Source organism: Chanodichthys erythropterus, chromosome 1, assembly GCF_024489055.1.
Source record: "Chanodichthys erythropterus isolate Z2021 chromosome 1, ASM2448905v1, whole genome shotgun sequence".
Lineage (NCBI taxonomy): Eukaryota > Metazoa > Chordata > Actinopteri > Cypriniformes > Xenocyprididae > Chanodichthys > Chanodichthys erythropterus.
The window spans coordinates 8,263,972-8,279,063 of NC_090221.1; the positions used below are offsets into that span (position 1 = coordinate 8,263,972).

Consider the following 15,092-nt stretch of genomic DNA (forward strand, 5'->3'; position numbering starts at 1 on the left):
GATATTAAACCATGTGCGTACTTCCCTTAATGAAAGGAAGCAATGCAAAAATACATAATTCTCTGTTCCTCAGAGCCAGAACTGCAGCATTCACTCAAGAAAAACCCAGAGAAATGGACAGTTCTGACAGCTTAAGGTGGAGACATGCAGGGTCTCACATGTTGGAGAGAGGTTTTGAGACTCAAGAGCTTGTGAGACGGGACTGGCAGAGGAGAAAAGCCCCCAGCCACAGGGAAAAATAATTAGGTTAAGTATATATAATCCTTTCAGCCTATTACAGCCCCACTGCCTCCATTCATAAAAACATGCAGCTGCCTGAGCTCGCTCACAAACTCACAGCAAGAACAGAGACACGTACGGCGCTCTGGAGAGCACAAACAAACTCTAAAATCATAGGCTTAGAGCTACATGACACATTACAACAGGCTGAGCCTCTTCCCCTCTGCCCTGCTCAGTGTAATGTTGCAACAACAAACTGCATTCGAGACGACTGTGAGGAGCAAGCTGGATCAAAGAAGACAAATACATCATTTAATGTAATTATGAACATCCCAAGATGTTCAAAAGCAGGTCAACTCTTTTAAATGAAGCTCAGACTTGCCAAATCCTCATTTGCGTTTGTGCAAATGCACCCAAATTATATTATTTACTCGAACAAATGGTGCGTTGCACTTTACAGAATAGTGGTTGAAAGCTCATTTGTGAGTAACACGATCTGAGGATGTCATAACCTACTTGCCAAAAAAGAGGGCAGTAGGCATATTTATAGAAAGCAATAGTCTAGTTCTTATAGAGAACCGATATTTACAGCAAGATAGCGATATAGGACAGCTTAATCAATATTATACTGGCTCAATCTTTGATCATTTGTAAATGCTGTTGCTTTATCAGCTCATCACCGTGTTTTATTGTCATTTCAAAGCATATGGCAAACCATATTTGGTACAGCAAAGCGGAAGAGGGGAAATGAGGACATGTGTGTACAGTAACCCTACTCTCTGTTCTTATCATTAATTTTATAGGGTGAATGAAAGCGAGAGCAAAGTCCACGGCGTCAGTGGCAAACGTGCCTGAACCTGTGGTGCAGTTTCAGCACATGCGGCAAAATGCGGATGTGAGGTGCTAACATGGATTGTGTTTAAAAGACTGCGAACGTGTGCATGTGGGACCATCAGGGGGCTTCCTAATAAATCATTTCCTATCTGCTTCCTACGATTTAAAAAAACGCTGCCATCTCAGCAGCTCACCTGATTTAACCCCACATCATTTTCTCACGTCTATGGCTACCTGACCTGTTGTGAACACTGGGAACTAATGAAGCTTGTCGTCAGATGGCGTTCTGTCTTGGTGTATGGCGTATGTGGGTCTAGTTCTAGAAGTGCAGGATAAACAGACCCCTCGGGGAGAAGGGTTAGTGCTAAGAATCGGCCTTGTATTACCACCAAGATATATGACTTGTCAGCCATGTGAAGACCTTTAAATCGCAGATATAACTAAAGGGCAGTGATGCCACTGAAGTCTGACAGACACCAGCCCTCTAAAGCAGCAGGACTCCTCTGACCTGACCTTTGACAGCACACATCAAGGTGTGAAATCAAACAGAATGTCAACCGCCACTCACATGACTGTAGGTGCTCTCGCATCATCACTTCACTTTAAAGTAACTGTATCGTCAAGCATATATTATTTGATATTCTTTGCACAAAATCTGTGGCGTATAATCAAATGAGATAAAAAAAAGGCATTAATATGAAGCAAGTCCTAAGCACGATGCAACAACTGGCAGTTTCAGGGACACGATTCTTGAGACCTTCATAGCCTTACTGTTTTAATTTGTGTACAGGTCAATAAAACATATTAAATTTCATTTCAATGTCATATATCAATTTAAATTGTTATACCTCTTAGTGTACAAATGTCTTGTGCCAAAAAAATCTTCTTGAAATTTGAATATGGCACAACTGTGTTCCAAATTTTATAAATAAAAAATATTATAAATAATAATATTTTACAGCAACATTCATTAGTTAACATTTATTAATGCATAAGATATAATAAACATTCATTTATTCATTTAGGTTCATATTCATTTATATGCTAATTCATATTCGTTTATAATACATTAACTAATGTTAAACAATACAACTTAAAATGTTACAATAGCTTACAATAAATGAGTGTAAAACATTAATAATAATGCAAAATTGATAAAATTTCATGTTAACTACATTAGCTTAAGTCAACATATAGAAACCATACACTATCTACTCAATAAAATTGTGGCAACAGATTACACGCAATATTATTAAGTCTAAGGTGTACCCTGAATGTGTCTGTGAAGTTTCAGCTCAAAATACCCCATAGAATTTTTTTTATTCATTTTTTTAACTGCCTATTTTGGGGCATAATTAGAAATGCGACGATTCAGGCTGCGGCCCCTTTAAATTCTCGTGCTCTCCGCCCCCTCCCGAGCTCTCGCCTCTATCAGTGCATAAACAAAGTTCACACAGCTAATATAACCCTCAAAATGGATCTTTACAAAGTGTTCGTCATGCATGCTGCATGCATACAACGGATTATGTGAGTATTGTATTTATTTGGATGTTTACATTTGATTCTGAATGAATTTGAGGCTGTGATCCATGGCTAACGGCTAATGCTACACTGTTTGAGAGATTTATAAAGAATGAAGATGTTTATGCATTATACAGATTGCAAGTGTTTAATAATGAAAATAACGACGGCTCTTGTCTCTGTGAATACAGTAAGAAACGATGGTAACTTTAACAGTACATTAGCAACATGCTAACGAAACATTTAGAAAGACAATTTACAAATATCACTAAAAATATCATGTTATCATGGATCATGTCAGTTATTATTGCTCCATTTGCCATTTTTCGCTGTTGTTTTTGCTTGCTTACCTAGTCTGATGATTCAGCTGTGCACAGATCCAGACGTTAATACTGGCTGCCCTTGCGTAATGCCCTGAACATGGGCTGGCATATGCAAATATTGGGGGTAACAGTCGTTACTGTTATGTTGAGATTCGCCTGTTCTTCAGAGGTCTTTTAAACAAATGAGATTTATATAAGAAGGAGTAAACAATGGAGTTTGAGACTCACTGTATGTCTTTTCCATGTACTGAACTCTTGTTATTTAACTATGCCAAGATAAATTCAATTTATTTCTAGGGCACCTTTAAGTAAATTCAGCATAGAGGAATTGAGTTAGAATTAATCAAATTAATTCCTTAAAAGTCGTGTGTAAAATTAGCAAATAACATTAAAAAAACCACAAACTGATATAAAAACTTCCCAACTAAATGAAACAATGATCGCCATAATAGTGACCAAACATTTTCAATAAAATCAACATCAACATCTAAACCTCTGTTAATTCTGGTGTTTCTCTTTCCTTCAGTGATTCAGCTTGTTATCATCAGGTGTCTTCAATGTTGGCAATAAAAAATAGTTCATAATTCATCTTTGACGTCTGTCTGTTAATCAGATATTTTTGTTAAAATTTTACTTGTTTTAAATGGTTGACATTTAAGGAATTCATCTGATTAATTCTAACTCAATTCTATTTGTTGTATTTAATTAATAATATTGCTTGTAATCTGTTACCAAAATTTTATGTAGTCGATATAGCGTATTACTTTTTACAGTGCTCTTTATTTTACAGTGTCCTTGTAACACGTTGCATGTAGTTACTATAGCAATTACTATAAACTGTGCATAATTACATGTAACTAACCCCAAACCACATCCAATTCCTAACCCCAAACCTATAGAAAGTGCATGTAGTTAATCATTATTACTCAGTACTTAAATGTATAATTACATTGCAACACGGACACCTTAAAATAAAGTGTAACTGAACCTTATTGTAGAGTGTTATCTATCTATCTACATTGGAGAAATAATTACTAATTAATTTCCATGACTGTGGAAAGCCTCTATACTAAACAGTTGCCATCAACAGGCTTAAAAAAGGTCATCAGACTAAAGAATATTTTGTAGAAGGAAAGCTTACAAAACTATCCTCTCAAGCATGGGTGACAAAATAAACTAAAGCATTTGGCTTCGGACAGTTGTCTGGGCTGGCAAATGTCCGATGATGTTAAAGGTAAACGGGACAAAGGACATTTAACTTCAACCACACCAAAATACAAAAGCCACCCTCACAATTTTTTTTTACAGTACCACCTTTTACATGTTCCAGGAAATCAAGGACATATTCAGCTCCAACCGTGGGTAAACACCTTATGGTTGGGACTGCATCCAGCACTGGCCATGAAAATTGAAATGTCAGCATGACAGCATTACTTGTCTTAGATGCCAGACACAAATACAACATCAGAAAAGACTGCACCTGACTATTACAGGGGCTCATAACATGTGAGCAGAGTTTGAGCTCCATCCAACCAGTTTACAAACTAGGTGCTGTTCAGGGCACCACAGCACTGATGGAAAGCTCAACAGCTGTCAGCAAGTGCATGATCAATGCTTGACACCGAACTGCATTACAGGCGTTTTATTATAAGTGACAGCTCGTGCGGTAAGGTCAAATGATAGACTTGGCTACTAAGAACACGAAGAAATTCAAATTCTAGTTTTATGCGTCACGGTGCGAAGAGGCCATGTGCTCAAAAGCAAGGTTAGAGATGGAGACTCATAAACGAACGAGCGAGCGTCAGTCGTGACAGCGAGCAATGCATTACACCAATCACATTTGCAATAACATATGTGCGGCAAGACTGGAGAAGGATATGAAATATTGGTCTTTATGAAAGCAGATGACTCACCTGTGCAGACAGCGCGCGACTAGAGCTCGGGTGACATCAAATGCAGCGCAAAGCGAAAATAAAGATTTGTCAATAACTACGTCACGATCACTGGCTGATGTGAGGCGCGCGCTTTGGTTGCAAAAGTTCCCGCGTTGAACCGAGAGCTTTCGTTCGCGCAGTTTGCAGCTTAAAGCCTCGTACAATGACCAGCGGCTGCGGGGTGTTTCGAGTTGAACGACGAAGCTAGCGATGGGGAAGCGTGAAGCGAACTTGCTAGCTGCTGCTAGGCAGAAGACGAGACGAGGGAGGGCAGAAGGGAGGAGTAGAGCGAAAGTGTGCACGGCACTACGTGCATTCCCATGTATTGCCTCCATTTTAGGGGGATTCCCACTCGACCCACTGCAAACTGCGCCTCATGGATGAGGAGAGCTATAATGAGGAATATTTCACGCAAGGTGGAATTAAATGGAATTAATATCGTGCAGTACAGCAGCTATGCAAATATTTAGACACGAATACAAATGTTACTGTGCTTATGAGAAACGGCCCGGGTGTTTTAAAGGTGCACTCCACATTTTTTTTAACTCACAAACCTTACATAAAGAAGTGAATAATTATATATATATATATATATATATATATATATATATATATATATATATATATATATATATATGAAATATTAAATTTCTGTATACTCGCATAAGATGAAGGCCTCATTAGTCTTCTAGAAAATACCGATTTATTGTACTTGGAGCGGGTCGCCCTCTCGTGGAAGCATCCATGATGATATCACATGACCTGGCGTATCATACAATTGACCAATTATTAATATTAATAAACGTTATTTTATATACTGGACAAAAAACACATGCCTGGGGCAATAGAATAGTGTGGAAAGATGGTATGGATATGAAAGTGCATGATCTAATAATCCAAACAACATAAGTATAAAAGGAAATTTAAAGGTGCTAAAGAGGATGTTTTGTTTTATACATTTTTGCACTATTTCTTGAAACTGTCTTCACGAACTGATAAAAGACTATGTATTAGGTGCACTGAAAGTAATAATATTAATATACATCATCCGTGCACGAGGTAGGGCCTTAAAAACATCAGCCGTGTAAATGATTGGCCCTCTGGCTTGTCAATCGCTCCAGTAACTTTCCACACTCCACAGGCGCCGCATGCAATGTTTTTGTCAGGAGACAGGAATAACAAGTGCAGATTATGAGTTACCTGCGCTGAGTCCGACATAATGAATCCACTAACACGACACAGCGAATGCCGGTGGTAAACACTCGTGTTCCAATACTCGTGCATGAGTTTTGGGAGGCGTTCCCTCGAGTGAAGGAGGGGGGTTGTTCTTACGCATGCGCTCATTTCAAAAACTCAGTAAGGCTGCATTCACACGGGGCGCCGGCGTTAACGCTTCTCGTTTACTTTGAATGGGTGACGTCATGCGTTGCCGAACTGAATTGTGGGTTCCGTCGCGTCGCTTCACTCACGTTGCAAGCGCCAGAAGTTGAAGATTTCTCAACTTTTCAAGCGCCAACGCAGGCGTCATCCAATCAGATCGCCCTATGCAAATACCCTAGAGCAGTCGCAGCCAACTGCGTTCATGCAACACCGGAAAGTAATGTGATTGGCTGTAATCACTATAACGGTTGCGTCAGCACAAGCTTCAGACACGCCCTCCGTCAAGCGTTGACGCTGACGCCCCGTGTGAATGCAGCGTAACAGTCTTTGGATTCTCAGTAGACGAAAAAAAATCCTCTCTATCACCTTTAAGGGACAATACTGATGTAAAAGTTAATTGGTGAATTGCAGCAGCCAGCACAAACCACCAGCAATATTCAGTTGTTATTGTTTGTGTACTGTGTATAATTATTATGCATATATAAATACGCACACATTCATGTATATATTTAAGAAAAATCTGTTATATTTGTATATAAAATATTTTTATATATATATAATATAAATATATATACAGTATATCCAAATATTTCTTAAATATATACATGAATGCATGTGTATTTATATATACTAATTATACACAGTACAAACACATATTATGTAAACAAAAAGTTTTATTTTGGATGTGATTAATCGCGATTAATCTTTTGACAGCCTACTTAAAATCCAAAATGTGCATTTTGATATATGACTGCTTATGTTCTACAGGTCACATGTGTTTATATATGCAAGCTTCCTTGTTACTTTGGCTCCATCTGCTGTAGAGAAAAAAAATGAAGAGACACCCTTCCAGATCAACTAACCACAAGAAATTCGACTTATTATTTTTAAAAAAAAATGTATTTATTAGTACTCACAGATGTTATTCATTTTTCAGAGCGATCTGCACCCCTCAGTACAACCTATGGTGTGGTTTAAAGATGAAGTGGTTCACAATGGCTTTTTATTTTCAAGTAGCAAAATACCATGATCCAACCCATATCACGTGATCCTATTAGCAAACATATAAATAAAAGGAACGAGAAAGAAATGCATTTCATATAAAACATCTTAAATCAAAAAAATAAGCCAAAAGACAAATGTTGGACTTCAACAAAAGGCCGAGTTGTGATGTGCATGGGATTGTGACTGTTGAGGACACTTGAAAAAAAAAGGCAATATTTTAAATCTTACATTACAGGAATGTAAATAAAAATGTGCTGCCACCAGCTTCTTCCTCAGAACAGCAAAGTCAGAAAACAATGTTTCTGAAACATTCCATTCTTTGGCTTTTATGATTAATATTAAGCATTTGCTATTCCTCCATAATGATTTTCAGTAAATTAACTGCAGTGATGATCTCCCTGCAACCTCATGATGCCCTCTTCGCAAGGGCAGAGTGGGGATGGGACTGTTTATTTTAGCGTATCTTTAATTCACAAGTCACACGGCTGCAAGACAATAATTCAAATTATATTTGACAGTAAACTGGTGCTATGAATCAATATATATATGGCAATTATGATGTGCATTCCACAAAAATCATGTGTCACAAAAAGAGAAACCCGCAATTAATAACCCGTACATGCTAATATTTAGCAGTGATTTGGGATTAAAGGATTATAGGTACCCCATAGTAATAAAATGGAATCACCATTTTCTAGTCCATTATTGAGTTCAACCAAATAGCTGTTGGCTACCGCCACTGCTCCACATTTTCTAAATAGTCCAATATGGTTTCATTGCCATCCTCCTCTAACCAGCTGTCCTCTACCTGTCCTTCAGTCTCACTCTCCACTTGTCCAGCATCTGCTTGTTTTTCTTCAGAGAAAGCGGGATATTGTTCTGTCATTGGTGGCTCCTTGGTAGGTTTAAAAACGGCTTTTCCAGTCACCCCCCACCAAGGCTTCACCTTGGCACGTAGCTTGCGTCTCTCCTGCAGGCGTCGCTGACGGGCCTCCCTGCGCTCCTGCTGTCTGGCGTACTGGAATCGCTGCAGGAAAAGGTCCCGCGCGTACTCGTACAGCTCTACGTCCCACTGGTTCAGCTCTCGAATCCTGCGCTGGGTCTCCGGTTCCACCTCGACGCTCGCAGCGCGGGTGCCGTTGAGCTGCGTGAACGGAGCGATGAAGGACAGGCGGAAAGTGTGCTCGAAGAGGTACTGCGTCTTACGCTGATATTCCGTCAGACCAAAAAAGGCCATGTTTCGCAAGTTGCGCTTGGCACTTTCCAGTAGAACGGCCCACCGCTGGTTCTCACTCATGATGGAGAGGTTATAGCAGCCCACCAGGCTGAGGTCGGCCAGCATACGGGTCTGTCTGTTGTTGGCCAGGTTGTAAGGACACGCCATGAATTCCTCCAACGTGCAGCCTGACCAGTCGTCACCAGTGTAACAGCTGGGCAGCTCGGTCAGGGTGGGTAAACGGCCATCACAGATGTGTTTTGAGGCCTTCCAAGTGGCACCGCGCTGAACGTGCCTCCATTCGCTCAGGTACCGCCACACCGGATCCCTCAAGATCGTGATGTAGTAGTAGTTCCTCCTACATCAGACAGGAAAGAGAAGAATTTATCAAATTAAGTTATCAAAAAGCGGCAAAATGAGTTGAGAACAAAGTGAAATGTTATTTTGCGTATGAACCATTAAGTGGGTAAAGCTGTCGTATTTTGTGCATGTTCAGTGACAGAATTATTCATGGTGAGGTTTCTGTTGGAGTGTGTCAGGGGAGCGATCTTGATGGAAAACGGAATGAATTATTGCTGGTTGACTGTAATTATGGGCATTTTAGCATAATGAGCGAATGAGAAGAATCATCTTTCAGCTCACATCCAAAACACTTTCCATATGAATATCAATTAAGATTGTCTGGACAAATCCATTCAACAACAGCACAGAGAAAGTCTCTGGAGAGCCTCAACTTTTTCCATTACTTACAAGCCAACAACGAGCCCATGGGATTATGATTTCATCTAATTGTGTCCATTTGTGCGTTTATATCTGTATACATCATATCTGTGTTTATCTACATTATATCTGCGTTTTATATCTGTATACATCAGTCGATATTGTTGTATCTTTAATTGTTCATTTACCCCCATTCTTCATTTTTCTTACCTTTGCAGTCATCTAACGCTCAGGCTTTTATTATTTTGACAAGGCTTGATTGTTGTAAATCAAGCTTTATATGGTTATTAACCAAGCATCTCTTGCCAGTCTGCAAATGGCACAGAATGCAGCTGCTAGACTCTTAACTGGTGTGTTGAAACTGGAGTGCATTACTCTGGGTTTAATATATTACTGGCTTCCAATTCACTACATAGGCTAATTGAAGTGTTTTTAAATCCTTGAACAGACTAGCACCTGCATACATTCCTATCTGTTCACAATCCAGTGAGGTCTCTAAGATCATCCAACCAGTGACTGCTAAACATCCCTCGGGCTAGGCTGAAATTGGCCCGTTACCAGTGGAGACTCGTCAGGGGAGGCAAGGGAGGCACAGCCTACCCAAAATTTTGAGGCAGAAAATAGGAGAAAGATGATTTAATGTTAATAAAACTCCCAGTTATTATTAATATTTCATTTCATGTCTCAGAATGTGAGTTTCTTGTTTGTAATTTCAGCAATGTAACACCATAAAATATCACTGAAGTTGGAACCACAGCTGCTGTTCCCCAAATGTGCCGTTCGGAAAACTGGGTCGAGTCTGAGAGGATAAGAAAGTGGAGGGGGAGGAAAATCATAGACAGAGGGATGGATTTTTTTCCTTCAAGTGATATGCTACTTTTATTTTCTTGCTGTATACATGTAATTTTTTGAGTTGCCACTGTACACTACATGATTTTAAAGTAAAACTCAAAAAATATCTGTTGTATATGGTTTTAATGATGGTCTTTATTTACTTAATCGTTGTTTAAAAGGTGCTCATATATACACACACACAAACAACCATTCAAAAGTTTGGAAACATTACTATTTTTAATGTTTTCGAAAGAAGTCTCTTCTACTCATCAAGCCTGAATTTATTTGATCAAAAATACAGAAAAAAAAACCAGTAATATTGTAAAATCTTAGAATTTAAAATAATGGGTTTCTATTATACTTTAAAATATAATTTATATCTGTAATGCAAAGCTGAATTTTCACCATCATTAAATCCAGTCTTCAGTGTCACATGATCCTTCAGAAATCATGCTAATATGCTGATTTATTACAAATGTAAAATAGCATCGATTTTTAATATCTGTCATTCATTGGTTATCAAAAACAACAATAGCTGACAATTTTCGCCTTAATATTAACAAAGGTGCATCCCTACATTCCCTACTCCATTCTACTGCTATTTGAATATTAACAAATATTGCACAAAAAAAAATTTTAGCACAGAATGAACTAACATCCCCTGGAGAACTCGCCAAATCAAAAATAACCAACTCATTCGAAGGCAAGCCTCGCAATTCAAAACCAAGCAGGGTTTAGGGTAAACTAAAGGTGATTAATGTTTATTCTTCAGTGAGGACTAAAAAAAAAAAATCTTACTGGCCTTAAACTGTTGTCCTTTTTTTAATCAATAATTGATTAATTTTTTTCCCCTCAGCTTTAATATTTTTTAAAGTATCTTATGCTCAACCAAGGCTGCATTTATTTAATTAATAAAAAAAAAAAAGAGCAAAAACAGTAATATTGCACAATAATGTAAAATAACTGGTTTCAATATACATTTTAAAAGTGCCCTAGAACCAGTTTTTACAAGATGTAATATAAGTCTAAGGTGTCTCCTGAATGTGTCTGTGATGTTTCAGCTCAAAATACCCCATAGATCTTTTTTTTAATACATTTTTTTAACTGCCTATTTTGGGGCATCATTAACTATGCACCGATTCAGGCTGTGGCCCCTTTAAATCACATGCTCCCTGCCCCTCCGAGCTCTTGGCTATAATACAGTGCATTTACAAAGTTCACACAGCTAATATAATCCTCAAATGGATCTTTACAAGATGTTCGTCATGCATGCTGCATGCATGGGCTCATGTGAGTATAGTATTTATTTGGATGTATTACATTTGATTCTGAATGAGTTTGAGGCTATGCTCCGTGGCTAACGGCTAATGCTACACTGTTGGAGAGATTTATAAAGAATAAAGTTGTGTTTATGAATTATACAGACTGCAAGTGTTTAAAAATTAAAATAGTGACGGCTCTCTCGTCTCCGTGAATACAGTAAGAAACGATGGTAACTTTAACCACATTTAACAGTATGTTAGCAACATGCTAACGAAACATTTAGAAAGACAATTTAAGAATATCACTAAAAATAACATGATATCATGGATCATGTGAGTTATTATCGCTCCATCTGCCATTTTTCGCTATTGTCCTTGCTTGCTTACCTAGTCTGATGATTCAGCTGTACACATCCAGACGTTAATACTGGCTGCCCTTGTGTAATGCCTTGAACATGAGCTGGCATATGCAAATATTGGAGGCGTACATATTAATGATCCCGAATGTTACATAACAGTCAGTGTTATGTTGAGATTCGCCTGTTTTTCGGAGGTCTTTTAAACAAATGAGATTAACGTAAGGAGGAAGCAATGGAGTTCAATGTATGAATTTTCCATGTACTGAACTATTGTTATTCAACTATGCCGAGGTAAATTCAATTTTTGATTCTAGGGCACCTTTAAAACAATCTATTCCTGTGATATCAAAAGTGTCAGCATCATTACTCTTCTAGTCTTCAGTGTCACATGATCCTTCAGAAATCATTCTAATATGCTGCTTTGATAATAAGAAGAAAAGTTTCTTGAGCACCAATGTTGAAAACAGCTGCTCTGCTTAACATTTTTTTTCTGGACACCGATACATTTTTCAGCATTCCTTGGCGGATAGAAAGTTCTAAAAGAACAATATTTATTTGTAATAAAAAAATGTTGTAACATTACAACATTGAGTGTCTTAACTGAAACTTTTGACTGAATTTGTCTTTGCTGAATAAAATTATTAATTTATTTTCACCTCGACCTTTTAAAAGGTAGTGCTCAAGGCACACAAACGCTTATCAAAAGCAATGCCTCCCAGTGCAAACACTATCAAACAGGGTTTATCCCATGCTAAGGGGAGTTTATTTAAAGGACAAGCCTGAGAGAATGGCAGATGTTCTGGTGCCAGCAGGCTGTCTGCCCTCCAGGGTGTCTGAAAGAGTGAATGATTATGATGATGGGTCCCCTGTTGCAGGAATGCGCTGAATGAAAGCACTCTCTGGGGTTGAGCATGACCTGTTGGAGGCCTTTTGTCTCCACATAATTGACTTGCTAAGAGGCTTCAGCACTGAACTGAACGAGAACAATGTGAGGTGGAGGAGTGGCGAAACACACCGTGACACCACACAAAACACAATACCATAACAAAAGAAATAAGTTTGTGTGTGAAGACGCGTTTCAGTCCATTACAGACACCAAAATCAGTTTATTACACTGATAAAACCCAATCAAACTCTCACCTGGGAATCCCGCGCCTCTCCTGAGACTCACGGTTGCTCATGTAAGAAGGCACGCAGTTAGTGAGCTCCGTCCAGTCCGCGTGCAGACCGCAGGTCCAGCCGGTGGAGAAGCGGGAGAACAGCCAGGTGTCCCTTTTGCCCGGCCGGTAGCAAGTGCACTTCTTCTGGCCCGCATGGCACTCGCACGGCCTCTCCAGCTGGATGTTGCGGACCAGGTGACGGCCGAACGTGGTCCCCCCGGTTTTCTGGATGTGGAGAAACACTATAACATCGTCTCCCTTGATGTTGAAATCTACAGCGCGATTAAGGTCTTTGGTGGTGAAATTAAAGCGAGGCACAAAGCGAACCAAAGCACCGTCTTCTGAGCTGTACGGATCCCCAGCACCGGCTCCGTTCATGCGTTCCCCGGGCTCGCGACTCCCTAGTCTCGAGGACAATGATGCCAGGTGCAGCAGCTGGCAATCGGACGTAGGACAGACGTATTGTAATACAATAACACCGAAACACAGGACCATCAGCAGTACGATGAGAAGCCGGCTGTAGTAGGATTTTTCATCCATCTTCTCGCTGGAAAAGTGGAAGCATTACTCAGTTGTGCGGGTCCCCACCGCGTCGCGTCGGCCGGGAGGAATGTTGAACAAAACCTGTGACTCGAGCCTCAGCACATCAAAATATGAACACGCCCAGCCCCTTTTGTGGATGTTAGTCTGCTGGTATCGGACGTAATTAATGTCTACATGTTTCCACGAGGCTTTCCCGTCCGTAGTTACACCGTATCGCGCTGAGATCTTCAGATAACTTCTGCTGTTTACCTCTGCCTCAATCTCGTACTCTCTCTTCCCCGTTCCCACCCGCTTTCTCTCTTCACAATAAAAGTCCCCATGAGGACGCAACTGCGATTTTACATATTGTTTTCTCTTTTGCAAGGCAAGTGGTTGTCTAGACATTTAATTTGCTCAAATATCACCTCTAATAAACAAAAATAATTTTGTTTTATATTTCACATCTTGTCGTTGTGAACAATAAAAAAAATCACAACACAAAATAGCCTACCTAAATAAATAATGTTAATTAAATTTGTTGTTTGTTTATAACAAATCTTTAGGAAATCTTTGGGAAGTAGCTGCCTAAAATGTTTTAACACATTTTCTATACAATTGGAAGAAAACATCAAGGGATGCTTATTTTTGATGTGCTAATGAAATGCCAGTGGTTCCCAAACTGGGGTACGCGAGGTGACAAAAGGGGGTACGCGAACAAAATGCTGAGTAGTTCATTTAATTCTACATTAAAATAGAGCATGTATTTCTAACTGCCAAAATTTCGATTAAATCCAGTACATTTAATCAAATTACCTCATCATTTGCAGTCAAAAATGACTGTATCCACACAAGCAGCATGCATAGATTGCGTGCCGAATCTGCTGCTTTAAATCGTGCTAAATTACTGCCGTTCTCGACAATGCACCTTTGTAAAAGTGGGGATTTTGCACTTACTCGCATGAAGAACAAATATAGACACAGATAATGAATTAATTTCGATTAAGACTCAAACTTTCTCCCGTACAAAAACATACCTTGTGTGAGTTCTTGTATTTAATGATGATAACGAGCAAGAATGCAATTGTTCTCAAATATCCACATGACTGCAAACGTGACATTATTATACAACAGGTCAAAAAACAAAACGTACATTTTAAACACAGTACTTGCCAGTATTTACTCTATTTTGCAATGAAATAATTACGAGAACTACAATACACGTCTGTGTTTCGCGAACAATTCTGCGGCTTTGAACGAATCGTGAGTAAATGATTCAATGATTCATTCACAGCCACATGCTTCGTTACTGAATGAATGACTCGACGACTCACTCATACAAACAGTAACTTGCTGCCAACTACTGGCGGTTTTAGTTTAATATTTAAAAGTTTTGCTTAGTTTTACCATCATTGCATATTTCTCAATTGAACATTTTTATTTAAAACATTATTTATTTTATAAAGTTATTCATATAGGTAAAAAATGCACTGGAAAATCAATTTAGGGGGCAAATATTGTCCCTTAATGGTAAAGGTGTGACTGCAGTCGAAGTGGAAGAAAGGGGGTGTGTAGAAGGATGGTAATGCCTTCAGGGGTACTCAACGCTAAAAAGTTTGGGAACCACTGCCCTATATGTACTCAAGTGTTGGGGAAAGTTACTTTTAAAAGTAATGCATTACAGTATTGCATTACTCTCTAAAAAATAACTAATTGCTTTACTTAGTTACTTTAAATAAAAAGAAATGCGTTGCATTCTGGATTAAAGAAGAATATAAGGAAGTTCAACACTCAAACACTATATCT

At 38.9% G+C, this 15,092-nt stretch overlaps 2 protein-coding genes across 3 annotated transcripts in view; both read right to left on the minus strand.

The window, feature by feature from the left end:
* The window catches only part of mbnl3 (muscleblind-like splicing regulator 3), a 52,073-nt gene extending 46,986 nt beyond the window's left edge, over positions 1-5,087 (minus strand). For both annotated transcript variants that reach the window (XM_067386433.1, XM_067386422.1), the window contains exon 1: positions 4,811-5,087. The gene's annotated coding sequence lies outside the window, so the exon portion shown is untranslated. The remainder of the gene's footprint in view (positions 1-4,810) is intronic.
* A 1,952-nt stretch (positions 5,088-7,039) lies between these two features.
* On the minus strand, positions 7,040-13,707 carry hs6st2 (heparan sulfate 6-O-sulfotransferase 2). The gene is made up of 2 exons (XM_067386410.1): positions 12,748-13,707; positions 7,040-8,790 (listed from the first exon to the last, which is right to left on the minus strand). The coding sequence occupies exons 1-2, from the start codon at positions 13,305-13,307 to the stop codon at positions 7,947-7,949; spliced, it is 1,404 nt and encodes a 467-aa protein (XP_067242511.1). The 5' UTR covers positions 13,308-13,707; the 3' UTR covers positions 7,040-7,946.
* Between the last annotated feature and the right edge of the window lie 1,385 nt (positions 13,708-15,092).

Bases quoted from the DNA above. Each gene is read 5' to 3' on its own strand.
- hs6st2 (XM_067386410.1), bottom strand. From the start codon at position 13,307: ATGGATGAAAAATCCTACTACAGCCGGCTTCTCATCGTACTGCTGATG. The intron at 8,791-12,747 runs GTGAGAGTTTGA...TGTCTGATGTAG, and splicing joins GAGAGGCGCGGGATTCCCAG to GAGGAACTACTACTACATCA.